This window comes from Sitophilus oryzae, unplaced genomic scaffold (genome assembly GCF_002938485.1).
Source record: "Sitophilus oryzae breed Bouriz unplaced genomic scaffold, Soryzae_2.0 scaffold_149_pilon_pilon, whole genome shotgun sequence".
In the NCBI taxonomy this organism is placed as follows: Eukaryota; Metazoa; Arthropoda; class Insecta; order Coleoptera; family Curculionidae; genus Sitophilus; species Sitophilus oryzae.
The window spans coordinates 1629763-1657583 of NW_022146169.1; the positions used below are offsets into that span (position 1 = coordinate 1629763).

The window sequence follows — 27821 nt, forward strand, 5'->3', positions numbered from 1 at the left end:
CCATAATTCAGGGTGGTCCGAACTGTATTCCGGACACTTCGGCAGCATATTCTGCAGATAAAAATAAGTAAAAAAGTTCGTATAAATATATGTCCTAAAATGCTTAGTTTTTTCCAAATAATTTCTGAAGTCACATCAATATTTGGATGAAAATTGGTGTTTGGGAGTTTTTTGGCATTAAAAATTTGGTTTTGATGTCAATATGACTCCTACTTGTAGAGGGCGCTACCTACATAATTTTAACTGGTTTGAAGAGTAATATATTTTGTCCGTACCTGTATAAAACTACTGAGTAAAAAATATACATTTACGACGTTTTTTACGTAAAAATGGTAAGAAACGGTACAAGTAATGGTTCTCGAGATATTTGGAATCAAAATTATCAATACCTGTCTTCATTGACATAAATTAAACATGTTGTATAAACAGTTATTAGAGTGAAATCATAAATTTGAAATGTTTTTGTGCCAAAAGTTCAACAGAAACTTTTTTGTCATCACTTTTTTAATAGAAAAATTTATGATTAATTTAAAAAAATAAAAAGTTACCAAATTTATCATTTCAGTCAAATAAATATATCTACTCGGCTTATTTCTTGTCAATAATTACATCAATTCCCTATTTCTACTCTAACTATCTTGAGAACGGTTGCTCGTAGCCATTTTTACCAAGAAATATTTTATACGTAAAAAAATCACGGAAATGTATATTTTTTCACCCAACAGGTACGAACGAAATGTTACTACACTTAAAAACAGTTAAAACGCATGTAGGTGGCGCCCCCTACAAATAGGAGTCATATTGACATCAAAATCAAATTCTCAAAAAACTCCCAGACACCGATTTTCATCCAAATATGGACGTTACTTTATATTATTAATTATTTGGAAAAAATCGAAATAAGAATGAAACTTCTACACCCTGTATCTCCGAAACTAAGCATTTTAGGACACACATTTATACGAACTTTTTTACTTATTTTTATCTGCAGAATATGCCGAAGTTTCCGGAATACAGTAGTTCGGACCACCCTGTATATTGATATATTGAAAAAAAAAACGACTGGGGTTTACACCACTGGAAGAGAAATCTACAAAAGAAAAAAGTCATTTTTTGTAAACACTACTGTGTTAATGAACTCAAAAATCAGCTTTTCAGCACATTTTTCTATAAAAAAATTGCCTAATGCACAAATAATGCATAACTTTTCAGGAGGTATATCTCCTCCCGTCGTTAGAAGCAAACAACCACAAAGAAAAAAGAAATGACCTTAACCCGGATACAAAAATATAACTCCTTAAATGAAATGTGAAATATTTCGTAAAACATTTCGGGGATAATGTAGCGCCTGTTTTAGATATTGATATAGTTTATTATTTTTATTAAAAGAAAAACTAGTTTCCTTATTCGTTTTTTCTCACTGTACTGAAATAATAAAATTTGAGAATGTTAAACCCCGAGTTATTCTCCCAAATTACATTTCTAAACATCCTTTCGAACTGCGGCGTCGTCTTCCATTTATAAGATGTTCTAAAGTGGATTTATGGCATTATTTACTGGAAGGGCACTTTAGGATATGTCGACATGCATTTAACTCCGCGAGCCACTCGGCATAACAATGGAAGAGACGATGCATTTTGAGGATGGCGTAAAGCCATACGAAACCGCACCAGCATGGATAGTTACAATGTGATGAATTGTTGTCGTGATAGGATATTGTAAGCTGTCTATTGTAATGAGATGATTAGATGAATGTATTGCGATATAAGTATATTAAATTTGATTTGGTGTGTTAGTATATGACATAAATTAGGATTGATTGACGTATTCAGTTGTTTTTGGTCACTTCCTGTTTCACCGGAAATGACTACAACTTTTGATTTTTAAATGGCACCTCTGTATACATTTTCTTTATTCGACAGAAAATGACAGTCTGAATAATATCTCTATAATATACATATCATATGTCAACTTTTGACATTTTCGCTTATAACTAAAATTGTATTTTAAATTTCAATCTACAGTAAGTGGAAAAACTTTTTTCTTATTGACATTTTGAGAAAAATGCAGTCTTCATAAAAATTTTTGCTTGTTCTAAAAGGGTTAATCCCGTTTATATTTTTCCAAATTTCTATACCGTTTAGAGAAAATTAAAGAAAATATGAAAATATTGTTAAAACGCGTTTCTATGGTAATAATTTCGTTTTCATTTTTTGATGGACTGACTGATTGATAGATTTAATTACCGTCATATTTTTTGCTGTTTTAAAATGTTAAAGAAGCACAAAATCTATTTAGTTCAATGCTAAGGAAAGGATGATGATAGTTATCAGAAAATAATATAATACTTTACCAACAGCAAAGAATATGACGTTAATAAAAATTAATAATAATAGAAAAATACATAGAAACGACTTTTGATTTTTTCAACCTTATCTTCATGTTTTTCTTAATTTTCTTTAAGAGGGTATGGAAATTTGGATAAGTATAAACGGGATTAACCATTCTAGAACAAGCAAACACTTTTATGAAGAATTATTTTTTCTCAAAATGTCAATAATAAAAAAGTTTTTCCTCTTGTACAATCCGAGGACATACTGTAGAGTGCCATGGCTGTGTAAAAAATCACTAATTTTTAATCCAGGAGCATAATTCAAAAAATAGATTTCATCATCTAATATTTCTCGTGTCGTGTCCTGGCCGGTTAAAAGATGCCCAAATCGTATTTTAAATCATATCTCAATTTTTTCAAACGGAACAAGAGTGGTTCATTAGCATATTGAATGATGTATCATAAGTTGATATTTCGCACTGCAAAAAAATCTACAAAATAAAATAGTTATTTTTTGTAAACACTTCTGGCGTTAAACCCAAACGGACACTATTTGTCAGAAGTTATGTTTACGGTTATACAAATTTGTCTAACAAAGAAAAAAATGCTTAACGTTTCGGAAAGTTTATCTCTTTCCGTCGTCGGAAGCAAAAAAAAATACAAAGAATAAAGAAAAAAACTATTTAAAATATTTAAATTCAACTATTCGAGAACACTTTACTTTTTTAAAACAGATACGTCTACAAGAAACCGTTGACGTTCTGTTAAAATGAAAAATTTAACAATGTGAATTTTAAAAGAACGTCAACGGTTTCTTGTAGACGTATCTGTTTTAAAAAAGTAAAGTGTTCTCGAATAGTTGAATTTAAATATTTTAAATAGTTTTTTTCTTTATTCTTTGTATTTTTTTTTGCTTCCGATGATGGAAAGAGATAAACTTTCCGAAACGTTAAGCATTTTTTTCTTTGTTGGGCAAATTTGTATAACTGTAAACATAACTTCTGACAAGTAGTGTCCGTTTGGGTTTAACGCAGAAGTGTTTACAAAAAATAACTATTTTATTTTGTAAATTTTCTTGCAGTGCAGTAGCGAAATCCCACATAGGATTTTGTTGGAGAGATGAAGCCGCCACATAGGTATAGACATTTTTTTTATCATAAGTTGACATATGATATTTCATTCTGTTCAGAGTGTCATTTTCTATAGAATAAAGTAAAAAAAAATATCTTAAATATATGTCATTTAAAAATCAAAAGTTGTAGTCATTTCTGGTTAAACAGGAAGTGACCAAAAACAATTAAAGTCGTCTATCATTCCTAATTTATGTCATATAGGTACTAACATAGCAATTTTTTTTATCTAAAAAAATAAAAAAAATATAGGGGTGAGCCATTTTTGAGGTATACCTCCCGGTATACCGCATTTGCTGATGGTTATTTAAAAAAATCTACTTAGCTCTCAAAATTGCAATCCGTTTTAATGTATTGTTCTATCAACAGTTTTATATTGTTTCAAATGGCGCTACAAATTCTATAAATTCCCGACACTTTTGTTTTGAAGCTTATTGCTTTTCACGTCCATTTTCATCACGCGACACACTCGATTATCGTCGTGTTTCTGCCAAACGAAACACGGAAAGGTACGACCGTTTTTAAAACGCTTTTTAAAAACAGAAACGTGATATCCGTATGCTGGCCAATTTTCCACTCCGCGCATCATAATGGCGATGCAGCTTTTGTGACACTTTTGTGCGACCGGCCATCGCTACTGCTATTTCCTATCGTTTCAATCGATTGCCTTCATCTTTGAAATTTCATCATCTGTTGTAATGCGTTTCGGAAAAAAAATGTATCGGCTCGCTATCAAATTGTTTGTCTTTTTGTACCGGAAATTTTTGATTTGATTGCTATTTTTTGCTCGATAATGAATTTTGAAATACATCCGAAATACAACGCTCTAGTTTTTTTACGTAACCGTGACAAATAATATAATTTACTAGTAGCTGCACAACCACGAGAACAAGCAGGGTTGAGAAGCGGCTTTAGCACGATTGATAACGTACATATAGAGTGGTGCCTCTCATTAGAGGTGTGTAGTTCGTGAACGAACTAGTTCCAATTAACTATTCCGACCCCGGAATGAAAGGAACTAGTTCCTGGTTTCTCATAGAACTAGTTCCTCAGGACCTATTCCGGGATCGAGACTGTGACCGATATAGAATCGGTCGGACGGATCGGCAAGCGCGCGTAGCCCGATGGTAGGCAGGAGTGGGGAGTGCCAGCCGTACGTTATCGGATCCGGACCTAGAGGAACTAAAGAAAATAGACTACATACGGACGGATCGGTCAGCGCGATGGATGATAGGCAGGAGTGGGGAGTGCCAGTCGTATGCCGTATGTTATCGGATCAGGACCTAAAGGAACTAGAGGAACTAATTAAAAGACTAGTTTACGTATGGATCAGCCAGTGCGATTGATGGTAGGCAGGCCTTGGGGAGTGCCAGCCGTATGTTATCGGATCCGGACATAGAGGAACTATTATAAGACCAGTTCACGGGAATCTATTCAGTCGGCAGATCCGAGATATAATACAAGGAGACGACGATGGATTCGGCCTTGTCTATTGCAACAGCCGGCGCACACTGATCAAAAATCGCAAATTCGTGATCGAAATTCAAGAATTCAGTTTCTTCATACGAAATTCAATTCCCAAAAAATATTTCTGCATATTCGAAGTTGACAAAAATCAATAATTTTCTTTGAATTGCACAATATAAATAAAACAATGTCATTTAGTAATTGTGTAATTTATTAATTAATTAATAACATGCCATCTACGTAAAATGTATGAGTAAATCGTAGAATATCTTTAGTGAGACACGAGATGACATGCTAAAATTTACATTACTATATTATTTGGAATGTTATGAACATCATAATTGTTAGTGCAGCTGCCACTGTCTGCCCCATGCGTAAGACAGTCGTGATTCATTTGTTCCTGCGCGTTAACGCAATCGCGTTGATATGCATCAATAACTATACTTGCCCCCAACAGTCCACAAAATTCTCATTCATGGGTCAATCATTGTGAAGAATGCAATGGTTTCTATCGGAGAATTGTCCGAAGAAGCCCAAGAATCAAAAAACAAGGATATAAGAAGGTACAGAGAAAGTTTCAGAAGGAAGTTTAATGCGCTTAACGTAAACGAGGATTTAACGAATCTATTCTATAGATATATTTCTTTTTTTTTCTTCCAATTTGGAAAGTTCACTAACTTTACATTTTTGTGTTCATTATATCACACCTTTCGACTCGCCATGAACATTTTTTTTTCGTAAAATTAGTAAATTCTACGCTAATGAAAATCTCCTTTTTATAAGTCTGTCTTAATATGGATGGTATTAATGGTATGGTATTCGGCCATGAATTTACAATAACGCTCCTTAAGAGTTTCGCCCTTCGCTTGGGGTTGGCTTTTACAAAAAATTGCATTACAGATATCTGCATTATATTATATATTTCTAAACATAATGTATTTGACATTTGACCTACCTATATTGCTTCGTTAAGAAGATCTTAATTTCGATCACGAATTTGCGATTTTTGATCAGTGTGCGGCGCGACGCAATTACGACAGAAAATTGTCGTGGATACTGTTTTTGATTTTTAGTTTGTTTTTTAGATATTTTATGGAAATGTTTCACTTTAGGTCCCTAAAATTAAGAAATATCTTATAAAACGAAGTAGATATTCTGAATTTTTAGACAAAAACAAAAAGCTTGAAGTGAGGAAAAATGCATTTTTTCGTAAAATTTTTGTAATATTTGCTCCAATTGATTTGTGATATAGTTTTTTAAATTATGATTTGAGTTTTTTATTTTTTTTATCTGCAATAAAACTTACCTACCTATATGTTTTTAACATACACAATTACACGTCTCGTTATATCTCCGTATATTTTAAAAAGTATACAGATCATACTGTGAATAGTTCTGACTGACAACGAAACGCATTAGCAAGCAAGGGGGATGTCAATGTTAGTCGGGAACTATTGTGAACTAAAGACCTAGTTCAAGGAACTATTCCTCTGGAGGAACTAGAACTAAGGAACTAGTTCCTCCCAAGGAACTAGAATTCCCACCTCTACCTCTCATACGCCGCGGAGGCTCCCCGGTAGGTTAATTCAGAACACTTTTTAAAAATATAGAGAGTTCTACTGGGTGTCCCCAAAAAAAGTTACATATCAAAGTTGTGTTTTTTGTAATGGAACACCCTATATATTAGTTAATTTTCGGATTCTGGGAGAAAAATAAAGATGAGTTTTATAAGAGAAGTATATGACTAAAATGTAAGGTTTTTGACATATTTAACATTTTCTAGAAATAAAGAACAATTTTTAAATTACAATAAAAGCCACCTAAATTGGCATTTACCCGGTATAGCCTAATATGTAATTAACTATTGTACTTTAAATCAAATTAAAACTTGATTTAAAAAGTTATACAGGGTGAGACAAAATTAATATTGAACAGTGGTAACCTTTAAAAGCATGTTACTCTTTTATTTTAAATAGAATACCCAGTATATTATTCCGATATCCAATGGAGAATGTATGTCTCTTCAAAATACTATTAAGGTTGCCTACCCCTCAAACAAAGATTTTCATAGATATTTTCATTTACATGATTTGATCTGAGTAGATCTTTATTATTTGATAAAATCTAGGTGGCTGCGATATGTCTGACGTTACTTCAACATAGCTGTCTAATTATTCCAACTTTAACAACTAGTTATCATTTTGTGTCAGTTATAACAAAAAAAAATTCTCAGAAATTTGCCGAAAATGCAAACTTATCCTACATCAGAGAGAATTGATATGATTCTATTAGTTGGTGAATGCAGTGTGTATTTAGCAATCAATAGAATACTTAAATATTCCTGATTTTTTCAATTCTAGTTTTTTTTATGGGGATATGTTAAAGAGAGTATTTACAAAACTCGACCAACTAGTGTCGACAACATGAGAGAAATTATTGTAGCTGCTTTTCGAGGTAGAACTCCACATATGCCTCTTAAAATGGAAAGATCCTTTTGAAAAGACAATCATTTTATGCAGTTAAAAAAAGGAAGCATTTTGAGCATTTGATTTCATCTAGCTAATTTTTGTCGCATAACTATAGTTTTAAATCTAGCTTTAATTCTATAATAATTAAAATATGTTTTAAACGTGTATCTTTTTATTACCCTTGTGTATTTTACTCTACAATCTTTAATTTTTATTAAATTAACAAAAAGTATATCACACAGCTACCTAGATTTTTTCAAATAATAAAGATTTACTGACGCAAAATCATAAAAATTAAAATACCTGGGAAAATCTTTGTCTGAGGGGTAGGCAACCTTAATAATATTATGAAGATATATAAATTCCCCAGTGAACACCGGAAAAATGTACTGGGTGTTCCATTTAAAATAAAGGAGTAACTTGCTTGTAAAAGTGACTAATGTTCCACATTAATTTTGTCTCACCCTGTATAACTTTTTGAGTCAAATTTCAATTTGGTTCAACATTAAATGGTTACTGTAATTAAATATCAGGCTATACAAGGTTAACTAAGATTTAGGTAGCTGTTATCGAAACTTAAAATTTTCTCTTCATTTTCACAAAATGTGAAATATGTCAAAATCCTTAGATTTTAGGTATATGCTTCTTTAAGAAAACTCACCAATATTTTTTCCCTAGAATCCGAAAATCGAGTAATATATAGGGTGTTCCATTAGAAATAACACAACTTTGATGTGTAACTTTTTTTGAAGACACCCTGTATAATTCTTTATATTTTTATAAAATACTTTCAGTTAACCTACATCTGCTGCCAAAATTTCATTTCGATATAATCTACCGTTCTCCTTGGAGCTTCCGCGGAGTATGAGAGGCGCCACCCTGTATATTAGTAATTATAACTAACTCTTTTATATTCATTTTCAAATAATCATTATATTTTTCATATTGCCAGGAAAAACTTAAAATATTTATTTTTAGAATTTGAGTTTTCTAGCGAGATAAATCGAAACTAATAGGTATTTCATGAAACGTCATGGATTCGGAAGAGCCTTCTTGGAAATTGGCGTTTGCTCCAAGACAAGTTTATTGATTATGTATTACACTGGATGGTACAAGAAGCTGCCAGGCATTAAATTCGCATTTTATAAAACGTCTGCCAACATTTTCCGATACGCTTGACGAATATACAATTAGAGATAGTGTATTCTCTAATCTAAAGATAATTTATTAGAAAATGCATAAAAATTAGGGATTTTAGTCAAGTTTAGTAATTGATACCAAATAGCATCAGCAAAATAAAACACCTAATCACCACAATACACCAAAACACTTTTACTTTTATAGTGGACGCGCGTTTCGCTAACCATGTTAGCATCATCAGCAGATGATTAAAACCCCAATCTGTAACCCAATAGCCTTTTAGAAACATACAACATTTTTGTAAATCACTTTTTTTCATCCTAAAATATTCAAAACTATTCCCAATTTGTCCAATTTTCGCTTGAAAAAAAAATATTTTACCCATTTTCTCTACTGCCGGTCAAAATTTCATTTTGTCTTTCGTTCCCTCTATGTTTTACACGTATTAAACCTTTGAATAAGAAGACTAAGGAAGGAGCATAATGCTATCCATGTATTCATGCATGGTGGGCGGAAAAAGCACCATAAAAGCGCTCTAGGGTGGGGATCTTTGACAGTTCTGTTTGACGATTCATTTGACACATTTGAATTTGATTTGAAATTTTGTGGATTTGTCAGTCTTTACGGAGCTTATTTTATGTTATTTATTATTTATTCTACTACTGATAGTTGTATAAAGGTAGTAAATCTAGATGGAAATTGTGGCAGAACTTAAATTAACAGTGACACTATCGCGATTTATCGACAAAGATTCTAAAATAGTTGGTTGTGTAGCGTGCGGTAGATCTCGGCAAAAATTGAGTGAAATAATGGAACAACTTTTCGCTAGTAAGTGACTATATAATATACATACGTGTAGTAAACCGATCATTTATGAAATTCACTTAAATTAACTAAATTATATATTTTTCTTGCATTTTAGCTTTTATTTATTACTTGTCAAAGATTAGATGTCAAAGATTAGATGTCAAAGATTAGATGTCAAAGAATTTAGATACGTTAATTTGACTTACCTGCTTCAGTAACGTCTCGGATGTTTGTGTTAATAAATACCTTTGAATAAGAAGACTAAAGAATTATTTCACTCAATTTTTGCCGAGATCTACCGCACGCTACACAACCAACTATTTTAGAGTCTTTTTCGATAAATCGCGATAGTGTCACTCTTAATTTAAGTTCTGGCACAATTTCCATCTAGATTTACTACCTTTATACAACTATCAGTAGTAGAATAAATAATAAATAACATAAAATAAGCTCCGTAAAGACTGACAAATCCACAAAATTTCAAATCAAATTCAAATGTGTCAAATGAATCGTCAAACAGAACTGTCAAGGATCCCCACCCTAGAGAGCTTTTTCCGCCCACCATGCATGAATACATGGATAGCATTATGCTCCTTCCTTAGTCTTCTTATTCAAAGATAAATACTTATTATAACTTATCTATTTTTATTAGAATTATATATTTTTATAACAATTTTAATAATTACCAACATTTATTCACAACGTAAAATAAAACAACAATTATTGCGTCTACCCCACGTCTACCCTACATCATAGTTTTACATTTTTTAAATAAAATTAGAACGAAACTGATATACCGGAATTTAAGTCGGCCATATTTGAGGCCCATCGCAGTGTACCTAAGATTTTATATATGTTCCTTCCTTAGTCTTCTTATTCAAAGTATTAAACACCAAGTGCTCGTGACGCCAACATGGTAAGGTATACTACGAATAGAAAATATAATGGGTTAAGGTGCGATAGATATAGTTTATATTGGCCATTGACCGCGTTATTCATAAAAGGATTTGTAAGATAGGCAACTTTATATACACTTGTATTTGGTAGTTTACTGACAGACGATATAAAAAGTGGCGGTTTTTGTCTTTGTCTAGAAACCAGGGTGTTATTATTGTAATTTGTAATATTTTTTATTAGTTGAGAATCAGTATAGTTGATTAAGAAATATCGAGTGCATTATTTCTATATAAATATATTACAGTCATATCGCTGGAAAAATTTCGCCGTTTGGGCAGTTTGGGTGTTTATATAAACTCAAATTATAAAACAACCTAGATTTTTGTTCGCGTATGTTTGGCTTAGTAAATATAAATCAATATTTAAATTTTTAATATAGAAAAAAAAGTTTTAGTTGCCGTAGCTTTGTCGTAGCCGAGGGTTTGAGATGCAGCGCGAAATTTGTGTGGGTAATAATTCATAATTTTCTGATTCTGGATAAATGTTGAACTCTTAAAAAATGTCTATACCTATGTGGCGAATTCATCTCTCCAAAAAAATCCTTTGTGGGTATTTCGCCACTGTACTGCAAGAAAAATCTACAAAATAAAATAGTTATTTTTTGTAAACACTTCTGCGTTAAACCTAAACAGACACTGCTTGTCAGAAGTTATGTTTACAGTAATAAAAATTTGCCTAACAAAGAAAAAATTGCTGAACGTTTCGGAAAGTTTATCTCTTTCCGTCGTCGGAAGCAAAAAAATACAAAGAATAAAGAAAAAAAACTATTTAAAATATTTAGATTCAACTATTCGAGAACACTTTACTTTTTTTTAAACAGTTAGGTCTACAAGAAACCGTTGACGTTCTGTTAAAATGACATTATATCAAGTTAAACTTCAAAATTAACAATTACTACCTGATAACAATTATTTAATAAGGTAAAACCAAAAAAACAAAAACTTTCTGTATGATTATTTTTAAATTTTACGTATGTTATGTATATTTATGTTCTTTAAAATCAAAGAAGCGATTGCCATACATTACTAACATCTACAGATGCATGAGCAATACATTTATTTTTATTAGATTGAATTAAAAAAGCCTCTTTTATTTTTCTTTTTTATCGCTTCTTTCGTTATAATTTTGGCGTTATTAAAATTTATTCTGTGCCCTGTGTCCCATGAATGCTGACAAATCTTATATTTGTGAAAATCTCCCTTTCTTAAATAATCTTTATTTTCTTTAATTCTAATATTTAAGGGTCTAGATGTTTGACCAATGTAAAATTTATCGCATTCACAGGGTATGACATTTTTTGTTTGTTGTTCTGTATTCATTGGTTTAGTATGTGATAAAATGGATCTAAGTGTATTTTGTGTTTTGAAAGATGTTCGTATGTTATATTGTTTCCCTATACTTCTTATTTTTTCCGAAACGCCTCGTATGTATGGAATTGTCAGGTCGGTTGCCCCCCGTATTAGAGGATATTCAAAAATAAATATACCACTATTTTCACCACATTTCCCCCCATTTGTTACGAAATTGATTTATTTCTATGTACATCGATTCGGTTAATTTTGCACACATGTTTTTGAATTTTGCACACCCTTCTGACGAAAGTTATAAGCGGTTGAAAATTTGAAAGTTTCCCCCCATCTGTGACTAAATTCAATTTTGTTTATATCAAACGAATCGGCTAATTTTGCACAATTTTGCACAACTGTTTTTGAATTTTGCACACCATCCTGATGAAAGTTACAAAGGTTTGAAAATTTGCAATTTCCCCCTCATCTGTCACGAAATTGAATTTTGTGTATATCAAACGAATCGGCTAATTTTTTTTGCACAGCTATTTTCGAATTTTGCACACTCTCCTGACAAAAGTTGCTTAAGAGTTTGAATATTTGAAATCCCATTGTGTGTGTGGACTCGTCCCATTTAAAAATACATAAGTATGAGTCATATTTCGAAAATGATAGATTTCAGCGACGTGAAAAACTGCACGGAACTTATATTTCACCTTTTCGATAATTTATAGCTTACATAGAAGAACATTTATGAAACTAAAGATTCCACACACAGATTTGTCCTAGCCCTCTTACTTCCTGAAATACCTGGCAAATTTGAAAATTTTGCATTTTTCGACAACCCTCATATCTCGGTTATCCTATAACTTATCGAAAAGGCGAAGTCTGTGTTCCGTACAGTTTTCCACGTCGCGTCCCTGAGATCTATCATTTTCAAATATGACTCATACTTATGTTTTTTAAATGGGACAATTCACAACAAAATGGGACAAATTTTAAATATTCAAACCCTTATAACTTTTGTCAGGAGAGTGTGCAAAATTCGAAAGTAGCTGTGCAAAATTATGCAAAATTAGCCGATTTGTTTGATATAAACAAAAGTCAATTTCTTAGCAGATGGGGGGGAAATTGCAAATTTTCAAACCCTCATACCTTTCGTCAGGAAGGTGTGCAAAATTCTAAAATAGGTGTGCAAAATTGTGCAAAATATGCCGATTCGTTTGATATAAACAAAAGTCAATTTCGTAGCAGATGGGGGGGAAATTGCAAATTTTCAAACCCTCATACCTTTCGTCAGGAAGGTGTGCAAAATTCTAAAATAGGTGTGCAAAATTGTGCAAAATATGCCGATTCGTTTGATATAAACAAAAGTCAATTTCGTAGCAGATGGGGGGGAAATTGCAAATTTTCAAACCCTCATAACTTTCGTTAGGAAGGTGTGCAAAATTCTAAAATAGGTGTGCAAAATTGTGCAAAATTAGCCGATTAGTTTGATATAAACGAAATTCAATTTCGTAGCATATGGGGGGGGGAAATTGCAAATTTTCAAACCCGCAATAACTTTAGTCAGGAGAATGTGCAAAATTCAAAAACAGGTGTGCAAAATTGTGCAAAATTAGCCGATTCGTTTGATATAAATAAAATTCAATTTAGTCACAGATGGAGGGAAATTTTAAATTTTCAACCCCTTATAACTTTCGTCAGGAGGGTGTGCAAAATTTAAAAATTGATGTGCAAAATTAGTTGAATCGATGTACATAGAAATAAATCAATTTCGTAACCAAGGGGGGGGGGGAACGGTCAAGTTTGTCCCCCGTTTAAAAAACGGCTCTAGTTTCTCTTAGGTAAGTGTGCAAAATATCATTTATAGTGTGCAAAATTGTGCAAAATGTGTGCAAAATAGGGGTATATCTCTTTTTGAATTTCCTCTAGTACGGGGGGCAAACTTGACCGACCTGGAATTGTCAGTTGTATATATTGTGTATTCTTATCGTTGTGTCTATGATTTGGGGTTTGTATTTCGTTTAATGTTTTGTCAATAAAATATGGTGGATAGTCGTTTTTTTTATTAATGTATTTTTATGCCGTGTTTATAGCGAACAGTAATAAGACCTTTAGCAATCCTAGTAAATTAACCAATCATAAAAATATATATGGATATCAAAGTATTAAAAATCAAATATTAATCGATATAGTATAACTTTGTTAAGCTCCAATTTAATTCAATCCAAATTTATTACATTATTCCATCCCGGCATGTCATTACAAACCGAGCCGGGCAACATTAACAATCGACCAATGGTGCGTGCCACTTGTAGAATGGACTCGATGTCCGCAAACATTTCCCCCATAAATTAACCGTAATTAACTGGGCCAGTCGTTACAAGCGTACGCAGGCACACAAACATTTTCATTAATTGAATTAGGAATTTTGAAGCCTCCGTTTCGCGGTTGTCAAACCATCGACGGAATGTCGGCTGTCTTCTATGGCAAAATGCAATTATTGCTTTTGACATATTGTCCATTGTAATCGGGTTATTAAAGCCACGTTAAATGTACAGTATAATTGAAAAAACGGCGTCCAGTTTGCTTGGAAATGACGATCGAGAACATTCGTCATATAGCTTAACATACAAAATGACAACGACCTTCATTTCCAGGCTTTCTCTGACGCCGTTTTTATCACATGGTATAAAAATTAGTGATGGGAAAAAACAATTCATTTCAATAACCGAGTACTCGAGTTTCAAGCGATTGCAATAACCGAGTGATCGCTCGCGCGAAACATCACTCGTATTTAAAAATACGGTTTTTCCACCCATCGCTTGTTGTAAGTACTCGTTAACGCCAAGCGCCAAGCAGTAAGTTGCGTGCGCAGTGATGAATGGCAAGTAGCAAGCGGCGAGCGATTCACCTGATCGCTTGAATTAGTTTATTTCAAAGCATTGTCGATGTAGGTCGTAAAATTTTGTCCCTCAGATACTAGAGGTGGGAATTCTAGTTCCTTAGTTCTAGTTCCTCCAGAGGAATAGTTCCTTGAACAAGGTCATTAGTTCACAATAGTTCCCGACTAACATTGACATCTCCTCTGCTTGCTAATGCGTTTCGTTGTCAGTCAGAACTATTCACAGTATGATCTGTATAATTTTATAATGTACGGAGATATAACGAGACGTGTAATTGTGTATGTTAAAAACATATAGGTAAGTTTTATAGCAGATAAAAAAAATTTAAAAAAAACTCAAATCAGAATTTAAAAAACTATATCACAAATCAATTGGAGCAAATATCACAAAAATTTTAGGAAAAATTGCATTTTTCCTCACTTCAAGCTTTTTGTTTTTGTCTAAAAATTCAGAATATCTACTTCGTTTTATAAGATATTTCTTAATTTTAGGTACCTAAAGTGAAACATTCCCATAAAATATTTAAAAAACAAACTAAAAATCATAAACAGTATCCACGACAATTTTCTGTGGTAATTACGCCGCGCAGGGTGCGGCAATAGGCAAGGCCGAATCCATCGTCGTCGCCTTGTATTATGTCTCGGATCTGCCGACTGAATAGATTCCCGTGAACTAGTCTTTTAATAGTTCCTCTATGTCCGGATCCGATAACATACGGCTCGCACTCCCCACGCCTGCCTAGCATCAATCGCGCTGGCTGATCCATACGTAAACTAGTCTTTTATTTAGTTCCTCTAGTTCCTTTAGGTCCGGATCCGATAACATACGGCATAAGGCTGTCACTCCCCACTCCTGCCTAGCATCGATCGCGCTGGCCCGATCCGTTCGTACGTAAACTAGTCTTTTATTTAGTTTAGTTCCTCTAGGTCCGGATCCGATAACGTACGTCTGGCACTCCCCACTCCTGCCTACCATCGGGCTACGCGCGCTAGCCGATCCGTCACCGTCGCATATTATTCTATATCGGACACAGTTTCGATCCCGGAATAGGTCCTGAGGAACTAGTCCTTTGAAACCAGGAACTAGTTCCTTTCATTCCGGGGTCGGAATAGTTCATTGGAACTAGTTCGTTCACGAACTACACACCTCTATCAGATACGCAACGGATAAATATATATACGGTGTCGTCATATATGCTGCACATACCGGGTGTTGCATCGTCGGACGGGACATAGGAAATCCCATGTAAATTTTAATGGGGTCAATTACTGGCTTCCCTAATTATTTTAGAGAATAATTTTATTTAGGTTTATTGAAGAGCACTAAAACCCCCATTCAAAAGAAAAACTTTAGATATTTTTGATTAGCTCGTTTACGAGTTATCGCCGATTTCTTTTTAAATATTTCTTCTTTCTTATGGCTCTGTATTTACTTATGAGCACCAGTCAAGGTAAAAGATAACTGTCAAATGAAGTTGTCATTTCAGAAATTTACCTATTTAGTGCTTTATTATTATTGAAAACTCATTCCTACATCGGAAATCAATTACAAGGTTAATTATAGTATTATTACAATATTCAATAACTTATTAATTTAGGTACTATTAAATTGTAATTCAAAAAGTTATATTATAATAAAAAAAATTTCAAAAAGTTATATATAATAAAAAAGTGTTTCTTCTTGAAAAGACTCCGAGGACATACCTACTATATATTTTATCTTAACACGAATATAAAATAAAGAAAATGCTCTTGTATCCTATGGGAATTATTGCACAATATTATTTAGTTAATATTTTAAATATTCTTATTTTAATTTCATTTGATTTTATTACTGTAGATCCCTAAGAAAATAGCTCCCTACCTAAAATCTACCCTTCTCTCATCTTCATGTTTGTCATTAATAAATCAGGCATACCCGACGAGATGTTGCCAGATGTTATTTACAATTTCCGTGTTACCTCAGCTCGAAACTCTAAATAAATAAATGAGGGAAGTGACAAGTTAATTAAATATAACAATTTATTATAATTAGGAGTGTCACTGGAAAAAGTAATTAACCTTTCGGGGATATAAATTAAAATTTCATTTTGGTAAAGAAAAAAATAGTAAAAAAGTAAGCGGAAGAGATAATACTAATGAATATCCAGGATGACACAGTGTTCCAAAATAACTCCATATCCGAATTTCTATTCGAGATTTTCATTCCAATCTAATATGAGGGAAATGGCAGTATAAATTTAAAAAAAATTTTGTATACAGGTTGGACCAAATTGTTCTTGGGAAACTTCGATAGCATATTCTGCAGGTAAAAATAAATCAATTCGTGCAATTTGAAACACCCTGTTGATTACTTTATTTTACTTTAATTCATATTAATTTGTATTTATAAATACATCTTTAAGATTTCCGATGTAGGAATGAGTTTTCAATAGTAATAAAGCACTAAATAGGTACATTTCTGAAATGACAACTTTATTTGACAGTTATCTTTTTCCTTGACTGATGTTCATAAGTAAATACAGGGCCATAAGAAAGGAGAAATATTTAAAAAGAAATCGGCGATAACTCGTAAACGAGCTAATCAAAAATATCTAAAGTTATTCTTTTGAAATGTGGGTTTTAGTGCTCTTCAGTAAACCTAAATAGAATTATTCTCTAAAATAATTAAGGAAGCTGATAATTGACCCCATTAAAATTTACATGGGATTTCCTATGTCCCGTCCGACGATGCAACACCCGGTATGATGTAAACGCATATATGTCACGGATTTCAAACATAGAATATAATTTTATAAAAAGCAAATATTATTTAATACATATTTTCCAAAAAACATATAAATATTTATCAGCTTTAAACGTGAGGGTAAAAAGTTTCAATCACGGAATGTTAAAATGATTTATGAAGCCCCTATGCAGCGTATCCAGATAAACAATTTATGAATAACGCTAGGAATGCGTGTTATAAAATATGACATCATGAAATATGTCTCACATTGTTATGCAGATCAAGAGTCCAATTAGTATATACATACGTGTATAAAATTATTTGTCGGATTTAATAAATTTATACATTTTTCAATGCAATTAAAATAATATACAGTATGTCCCCGGATTATCTTTATAAGAGGAAAAACTTTTTTATTACTGACATTTTGGGAAAATTGCATTCTTTACAAAAATATGTGCTTGTTGTAAAATGGTTAATGCCGTTTATACTTTTCCAAATTTTCATACCATTTGAGAGCAAATTAAAAAAAAACACATAAAAATATTGTGAATTTTCCCAGAAGAAGAATTTATTTTATTGTGAAGTCCTAAATTAGAAGGCGTTTCTATTAGTAGTGGGAACTATCGAATGAATACTATCGAAACATTCGATAGTTGCCATTCATTCGAATAATTCGATAGCTAGTAAGAAAACATTCGTCGAAAACTATTCGAATAAAAATTATCGAATAGATGCGTCATCTGCCTTGAAATATCGTATTCTAGTAATTCGGCAGCAAAAACCATTCATTTATAAAATTCATTCATTTATCAAATTCATTTATTCGTCAGGATCGATTTTAATGAAATATAAACTGGATTTTAGTTGTCGTCCGGCGACGTAGGTTTCTTTCCTAGAAACCCGACTGCGGTCGGTGGCAATGCTATGAAAGAAGCCGGCATCTTTGATTTTTTGCGGAGTCAAATAAAGATAAGGACACATTATTTTTTTTATTGAGGTGCTAGTATTTACACAGAAAATACTAATATTATTATAATATATAAAAATAGAAAATACTAATATATATTATAATAATGTATTAGTTGGTATTAGCAAAGAATATTATTCTTTAGCATTAGTTAGTTAGGGATAGTATGTCTAATGTTTTGCATTTTTTTATTAATATTCTGTTATTACACTGCAATAATACTTTTTATTTTGGATGTAGGAAAATGATTTTTAATGTTTTTAAGCAAAGACTGGTTTAATAAATAATAATAACAATAATAATTTGTTATACCTATCAACAACAAAATTTAAAATCATTTAATAATATAAACATTTTTTTTAAGTAGTAGCAAAAAATAAACAACAAATAGAAATAAAAAGTATTTATATTAGATCCTATTTAAAAAGAATATAGTCTCTAAATGGCAACGTAGGTTTATTAAATAATAATAGTTACAGAACTAATTTGTTATATTAACAACAAATTTTAAAACCATGAAATATAAACATTTATTAATTTTCTAAGCATGCAGTGTAATGGAAAGAAAATATAAATAAAAAATTAGAAATCAAAATTATTTATATTACTTTTTATTACTTTATATTACTATTTAAAAATAATATTTACTTTAACTGGCATTTACTTTAAAAAATAAATGAAATATTTCTTCGCAAAAAACTACATGTAAGAGAATTAGCATAAACAAAATACAAACATTGTTAACTTTTTTTTTAAATTGGCACGTGTAAAACTTTCAATTTAATTTTCTCACCCCAAAATTTGAGTTCAATAACCCCATTTACTTAACCACATTCCTTAAATATGATTATTAAGTTCAACTAATTCATATTATTAAAACATCCAAAATACAAATATGTATTTTTAAAATTAATTGTAAGTTCACCTCATCTCTCTGAAAAATTGTTACTTCTCAAAAGTTCCCATTAAAAAAATGCAATCTAACCTAACCATAATATACCATATAAAATTAAATAATTGAAAGATCGGGCTACGGAAAATCACACAAATTTTCGGAAAAATTTTGACCACTTCGCACACAATCGTCAATTAAAAAAAACTACTATTTTAGTATTTTAAATATTTTAATAAACGCAAAAATAGCATAGTATTTACAAGGTGAAGTTATAAAAATTTGTAAGAACTAATAATGCACTGACGCACACAAAAATCAAACGAATACTAAATTTCATTTATCAAAAACATTCGATAGTGGTGGCTCGTGGCGCAACGATAACCATTTAGTCGCACGGCGAGGTTGTCACTTATGCTTTAGTATACAAATGAATGAATGATTTTATTCGAATAAAACCATTCGATAGTTGAAATCATTCATTCAGTAACTATTCGATAGTCTAATTCATTCGATAGTTCCCATCGCTAGTTTTTATGATATATGGTAACATAATTTCGATTCTCGATATGTCATTCTATTCAGAGTGTCATTTTCTATCGAATAAAGTAGAAATATACCGAGGGTGCCGTTTAAAAATTAAAAGTTATAGTCATTTCCGGTGAAACAGAAAGTGACCAAAAACAATTGAATGCGTCAATCAATCCTAATTTATGTCATATACTAACATACTAAATCTTGTTTTTTTATTTGAAAATATAAAAAAATTATGGGGGATGAGCCACTTTTGGGACGCACCCGGTATAATAAAACAGTACCGAGTTAAATAAATGTAGTTTTCATTTTATCCACTTCCTATCACCTTCCTTGCTTTAATGGATCATATTTATGTTTTCTCTACTTTACATAATAAGACATCACTTAACTCTCCCTGTCGTCGATTCTATTATATCTGTGGAATAGATCCTGTTTTGATTAATATTAGGGGTTGTAAATGTTTGACTAAAATTAATAATTTATTATTAATTTCAAAAATTACGTAATTTCGATTATAAAATTTCTTCTATAACGTGTATTTTATTATTTTTATCCTTTTTGGACTCTAAGACGTTTTTTTCTAAACTTTTATTTAAAAAACCTGTCCTAAATCTTAATAAAATATAAAAAAGTTTAAATACGATATATTTTTAATTTAATTATAGCTTCATTAAAATAAAAAAAAATTACCCGGTTATGATACGGAGGGTTCAGGTGTACTTGAGAAACAAAAGACAGTGTTGTGTTTCTCGGCAGAGTCGTCAGGGAACGACCGTTACGACAGAGACAACCTATCTATCGCTCGTGTCGCACTCGTTATAACCTAAAACAATAACACAACAATAACAAGACATTGTCTGACCGCATGTTCCAGCTCTTTATGAATGAGATGCTCAGTCTATATTTTATTTTAAGTCTATGGGACCTACAGTTTATCGCCAAATCCTCGAATGACGCTATTTGAGAGGCTGTACAAGGCAAATACAGGTTGTTAATTTGTTTATTACTCGCGGCAAGAGCTTGTAACGTTTTTAGTTCGTTACATGTCTTTTTTATATATAATATATGATGTCTGGGCCTATTATCACCGAATTCCGTATCGTTCAGGCCTGATAATTTATTTGGCACACTTGGTGTAATTTTTACGTTCCCTAGTCGCCAACCCTGCTATCGTTTCACTGTTCTGTGGAGGCGCGTGCTGTCAAGATCTGCCGTTCGCAGTGGTAATGTTTTATAAAAAAAACGCTACAAGCTTTATGGTTGAAATATGGCAACCTCGGCCCGCTCGTCGATAGACGATGCGACGGGACGAGCCGACAGAAAACCCTATAAGGCATGCGTTCTTAATAGGCAGTGTTGCCATTCTGTTCCCTTATAAGTAACTGTCCAGTTAACAACCAGTATAATCAAGGTGGTTTGCCACTGCCTTCCTTGAGGTGGCGCCTCGCTGGTCGGTCTATTTAGATAAATCAATATTTTTATTTAAATAAATAAAGCGACCGTACTGGCTGATGATCGAACCCAGTACCATCTCTCGCACCGTAGATCGACACACTAACTACTTGCGCTACGGCCGGCCGCCACTACGGCCACTACCACGGCCAGTTTCTGGGATCGAAATATACCACCCCTAAAATATTTGGACTTATTTAAGACTCACGTTGTATAACATATGTATGGTATAAGTCTTTCATTAAAAAAAAACGAAGAAATAGTATTTTATATTTTAGAGAGTTTGGCGTGACATTTTGAATACTCTGTATGATCTAATGCTACAATATTTATAGCAAAGTAAGTACAGATCAGTAAAAAATACCCAAGTAGTATAGTTTTCATTTCAGGACATTTCTTGTATTTTTAATAATTTCTTTAAAAAAATGCTGAAAATATAATAAATTTTTTATTTATTTTTAAAGTCTATAAAACTATCAAAACATATTTAATAATATCTTAGGATTATGTAGAATGATCAAAAGGTAAGACAAAAAGGCAATAATGTACAGGGTGATCCAATTAAAAAAAATGATCTCGATCCCCTCACACTTTTTTGAGCCACTCTGAAGAAGTTAAAATTGCAGGACCCAGTATGTGTATATGATAATATAGTCTATTATTCATATACAATGACTAAACACCTAGTTGTAAATTATAGTTAAGTGTTGGAACCTTTGGTCTTACAAAAGCAAAGTAATTCCCTACAATACATCAAAACACGTCATCACACCATCAACACACTATGTTTGCATCATCAGCAGATTATTAAAACTAAGTCAGTTTTAATCATCTTCTAATTATGCTAACATGGTTAGCGGAACGCGCCTCCAGTCACTCCAGTGTAAAAGTAAAGTGTTTTGGTGTATTGTGATGACTTAGTGTTTTAGTTTACCTTTTTGTGACTATAGTACAATTCTTTTAAAAGTTCCTCAATATGGCCGACCTAGTTACGAAAACTGGTAATTTTTTTTAATGAAAAATAAGTTGGCGTTAGCGTATTCAGAATTTATTTACTCTATGGTTAATAACAACATTTTTCAGGATTGTCAAGTTGACGTTAAAGTTAGGTTATTAGGTGGTTGTCTAAAATTAAAACATAGATTATTGAAATTATTTAAATAAGAATAAAGGTATTTTACCGCAAATCGGAAGAGATTTTACTTAAAGGTATCTTATAAACCTTCTCAGTGAGAATATTAACTCCGCTGTTCTTTATATCTCAGTTAAACGGACGTAAGAACTAAAGGAAGTGAATTTTTGTTTTCATGTTTTGACGATATTCGAGAGTTCCTAGAATTATCAATATTATTGAATAATTATAGTTGTTTAATAAGTGAAATTAATAGAAGACTTGGAGATAGGATGATGGGTTTCATGTTATAGTTGATAGATCACCCCATTTCTCTTAATTTATATTTTTATTTCAGTACAGTTAATCATAAATTGAATTGATATTTGTGCAAAAACAGCTATATATTTTTAAAAATCTTTTTTAGATAGTTCTTTTAAACTGTATCATCTACAAAGTCTTTAGCAAAAAGTTATAAGGTAATAAATTTTTTAGATATAATTTTCCAAAATTTATATATAAAGATTAGAACACAATCCTCTGAGGAAAAAAAATATTCAAAACTCATTAAATACACTTTATTAAAAATAACAACATACAAAAATAGTCATCTATGCAAACTGTAATTATCAGAACATTATCCACATTATACCTTTATTAAATTTGTATTCACACTTCTGTCAGGAATGATAGTTAATATTTGTTTAAATATTAACTTATTTTAAATTGCCAGAAACACATCAGAATATGTCACAACCACAACTATAGGTTTGGAATCAGTACTAAATTTTATACCTAGTAAGTGATGCGTCAACTAACAAGTATAGGATAAACAAGAATTATTAATATAGAGTGTACTATACGATTTCCTGCTATTTATGAAGTAACTTTCCTTTCAAATGTGAGGAATGCCGGTAAAATAAAACATAATTTTAGATTTGGATTGGTGTTTGATATTCTAACTACATCTCTTACAAACCTTAATTGCTTTTAGTGAGTAACTGTACTTTCTATTATTCTTTGTGTATCCTGTAAAGTAAAAAAAAATATATTTCAAAAAATACAAAAAAAATACAAAGATATCAAACAGATTCATAAAAACTACTTACACTTATTGTACATATTATATATTTCAAGTGTTATTTTTGATCTTTGGTCCTATTACCAACGTTACCTTCTTGAGGTCTTCTCTACTAACTCAACTTTTAAACCTCTTTTATATTTTAAAACTGATTTACAACAATCTTTAATGCCCGCGCTGTTTCCTGAAATATAAGTTTTAATCTATTTATTATCATTTATATATTACAAAGCCGAAAATTACTGATTCGAAGAAACTTTTCAAAATAATTAGAGACCTTTTTACAAACATGTGGACTAATTTATTTTCACGAATTTGTGGACGAGTCAATGGTTTCTAATACATTTTTAAGCGTTTTATACATTTTGAATATCTTCCAGGCTATTCCTCAGTTCTTGATCAGTGAAAAGATTATTGATAACTATATAATTAGTACTGCAGATTAAATAAAAGAACAAAATCAAGTAGAATCTGTGAATAGAAACTAGAAAAAAAAAATAATGAAAATATTTAGAAAAAGGGGACGTAAACGTCACTGTCAGTCAAGTGTCAGAGTTCAATTAGATTTATCACAGATTACCAATTTGAACGATTTGAACTACAGTCGATTCCAGTCTAGATATTTTCGTTTTTTAAGCCTCCCATACTGAAGTCCGCCATTTTGGGAAGTTTTAAATGATTACAAGTATATTTGTAATTTATTTATTATAATATAGCACCATTAATAGTATAGATTAATTTCAATGAAATGGAATCACACAATAATAAATAAAACTTTATAAAAAAACTTCTCTATAAACTCAAATATCTAAATACAATATTAATAGAATTTTCATTGTATTTAAAGCCACACGACCAGATTAATTATTATGGGATTATTACCCATAATAATTATTAATTTCCCGTTTCATTATTTTCCAGATACGGCCGCTGGGTGACCAGAAGAGTGGCCCTGGCCACAATCGCCACCATATGGCTTCTGGCCGCTCTCATTTCCTTCGTGCCCATTATGTTGGGCTTACATCGACCACCCCAGCCCTTTGTCATCGAATCGGGCGGACAGAACTACCCCACCTGCGCCCTCGATCTCACCCCCACCTACGCGGTCGTGTCCAGTTGCATCTCGTTCTACGTGCCCTGCATCGTCATGTTAGGTGAGTAAACGGTTAAATATTAGGATAATTTCGATTATACAGGGTGGTCCGAACTATATTCCGGAAACTTCAGCAGTATATTCTGCAGATAAAAATAAGTAAAAAAGTTCATATAAATGTATGTCCTAAAATGCTTAGTTTCGGAGATACAGGGTGTAGAAGTTTCATTTTTATTTCGATTTTTTTCCAAATAATTTCTGAAGTAACGTCAATATTTAGATGAAAATTGGTGTCTGGGAGTTTTTTGAGACATGAGAAATTTGATTTTGATGTCAATATGACACCTGTTTGTAGGAGGCGCCACCTACATGTGTTTTAACTCTTTTGAAGAGTAATAACTTTTTGTCCGTACCTGTAGAAAACTACTGAGTGAAAAAATGTACATTTCCGTGATTTTCTACGTAAAAAATGTTTCTTGGCAAAAATCGCTACAAGCAGCCGTTCTCAAGATATTTACAATGGAAATAGTCAATACATGTCATTATTGACTAAAAATAAGCATGTTGAGTAAACAGTTATTTGACTAAAATGAGAAATTTGGAAACTTTTTATTTTTTTTAAACTATCTAATCATAAATTTTTCTTCGAAAAAATGATGATAAACAGTTTCTGTTGAACTTTTAGCTCAAAAACATTTCAAATTTATGATTTTAGTCTAATAACTATTTAGTCAACATGTTTAATTTATGTCAATGATGACAGATATTGATAATTTCGATTCTAAATATCTCGAGAACCGCGATTTTTACCGAGACCTTTTTTAAGTAAAAAACATCGTAAATGGATATTTTTTAAATAACTAGTTTTATACAGGTACGGATGAAAACTTGTTACTCTTCAAACCAGTTAAAGAATATGTAGGTGGCGCTCTCTACAAGTAGGAGCCATATTGACATCGAAATCAAATTTCTCATGTCAAAAAATTCCCAGACACCAAATTTCATCCAAATATTGACGTTACTTCAGAAATTATTTGGAAAAAAATCGAAATAAAAATGAAAATTCTACACCCTGTATCTCCGAAACTAAGCATTTCTAAGAACTTTTTTACTTAGTTTTATCTGGAGAATACGTTGCCGAAGTTTCCGGAATACAGTTCGAACCACCCTGTATGTCGCATAACATAGTTTCAATCAATTATTTTTACGTCAAATCTAAAAAAGCTATGTATATTCATTACATATGTTCTATGTGGCTTAACGCCCACTATATGGCGGTACCGTCTAGATCCCTCCATTAAATCAGATTGAGGGGTTCTTTAAAGCTTTTCTCATGCATGTATAACCATAGTATAAGGAAATTAGTAGCTTTACTCCTTATCAAATCCTTTGTTCTTTTTCTGCCACTTTATATGACCTTGTTCTCGCATCCCGTGACCACCGACGTAACTGTATAGTCGTCGTCTATAACTAGGCAAAGTATAGTCGTGGCACTCGTCATAGTTTCACAGAGCTGTATTTAGGAAAATATGAGTTCACAATAAAATAAAATAAAAAAAAATGATCATCGAGTAAAAATTTGCTTAAAAACAGAATATTTTCACATTTCGTGTAGGTAAGTAACAATTTTTCTGTATCTGAAAATCTTCTGATGGGAAGAAATGCGGAGAAAATATATGACATATTTTTATATTATTATCTATTTCAAAGATTTTCTACAACTTTTTTTTAATTTAAAACAAGTTTAATTTTAATATTAATGTGTTTGTTTTGTAGTAATATATTGGTTAGGTGATTTTCATTGGATAACTAATACATTGAACAGTACCTTTTACTAAATAATAAAATAACATATTTAAACTTCAACAATTGCTAATAATTATTAAAGAAATTTCGAAAGAGAAAAGAAGCAAGAACAATGAGAAATACCATCACTACTTTCTCACTTAATAAAAGAACCCTTGTTACCATATTATCAAGAAATTATGTTTTTTGACTAAAAACTAAAAAAAATTTCAATTTTTTTTTCAAAAAAAAAATTGCGTAAAAAAATCCTCATATTTCTGAAGCCAAAATATACTAACCCTTAAAATATTTGCACTTATTTAGGGCTCACCCTATATAGGGCGATTCACGGTTCTGGTACGTTATAGCGTTTCCGGAACCGGAGCATATTTTCGGAACCGGTAATTTCGGTACCATGCCTCTAAGGAACCGGGATTTCCAGTTTTATTTCGGTACTTCCAGTACTAGGAAATTTTTGTCAATGATGGTGCAGTTCGTTAAACAGCATGCAAGGAATGGTTGTCAAATGTAAAATCGATAAAAAATTGAGGTTTAAATGAAAATATTATCAAATTATTAAGTAGTAATCAGTCATGAGAAAATTAACCTGATCACAAATGGGACTCTAAAAAAAATTCAAAGCACAATTTTTTGAATTATTAGTACAATCAATAGCAACACACAGTAACCCACAATAAAATAAATGCATGATTTGAAGATTCAATAAATAAGAATATGAAATAAACTCTTCATATTTCAAGCTGTTGTGGTAGATATAGTGTCCGCATCAATTATCAATTAATTGCTCTTAGTACTTCGGTATAATTAAGGAAATTAGGTAAATATTAATTGCTCGTTAGAATACAGATTTGCGCAAAGTTTACTTTCGCAATTGATAATGCCTCTACGTAGGAGGATTGTTTTAGAAGTTTAATGCAAAGTTAGTTAGCGCCCTTATAGTTTGTAAAGCAATATTATATTATCCAGTGATATATTCAAAATAGATAAAAGTTTTAACTTATAATTGCTGTCCATATTATCTAAACATAGCACTTACATACATAGATATTTATTTGATTACTTTTTATTTATTACCTATATTTTGTAATTACTTTTAGAAGTACTACCTAGATAGTAAGTTAATTTTTATGATATACAGGCATTGTTGTCCGTATATTTGGCACAAAGACAAAAATGGTTTATTGGCCTTGATTAGGAAAACGTGAACTTAGAGTAATAAAAGCAATTTTAATGATCTTCCAAATATAATGGTGACGTAATAAAGGATATTACAAAAAGAGGCATCGTGTTGGAGATAGGTTTACCCATTGAATCATTTTGATTGTGTGTCGTGTGTAAGTAAAAAAACTAGCGATATTTTTTTTTCGAAAGTGTGATAAATTACTGGATTTGGAGACCGGAGACCTCTTTCTTCATTCGTTCCTCTTCTAAGGATCGTGACTTCTAGAGAATAGTTTTAAGTTAATAAGTCCTTTCCACACTAATCTGTCTTCAGCTCGATGGATAGATGAGTGTTGTTTGTCTATAGTAGACCCATTGTTTGTCTGATTTGATGGATCAATCTTGTTGTGGATCTACCCCTTCATCTTTTTCCTTGGAAATCACCAGTTAATATAATTTTTTAACATACAGACATTGATCCACACAGCCAGAGAT

The 27821-nt window shown here is 31.7% G+C and overlaps 1 protein-coding gene across 1 annotated transcript in view; it reads left to right on the forward strand.

Moving 5' to 3' along the window:
* The window catches only part of LOC115878033 (dopamine receptor 1-like), a 97196-nt gene that overhangs the window by 37702 nt on the left and 31673 nt on the right, over nucleotides 1–27821 (forward strand). The window contains exon 4 of the mRNA XM_030894389.1: nucleotides 24188–24420. Within this exon, the coding sequence (XP_030750249.1) occupies nucleotides 24188–24420 (233 nt within the window). The remainder of the gene's footprint in view (nucleotides 1–24187; nucleotides 24421–27821) is intronic.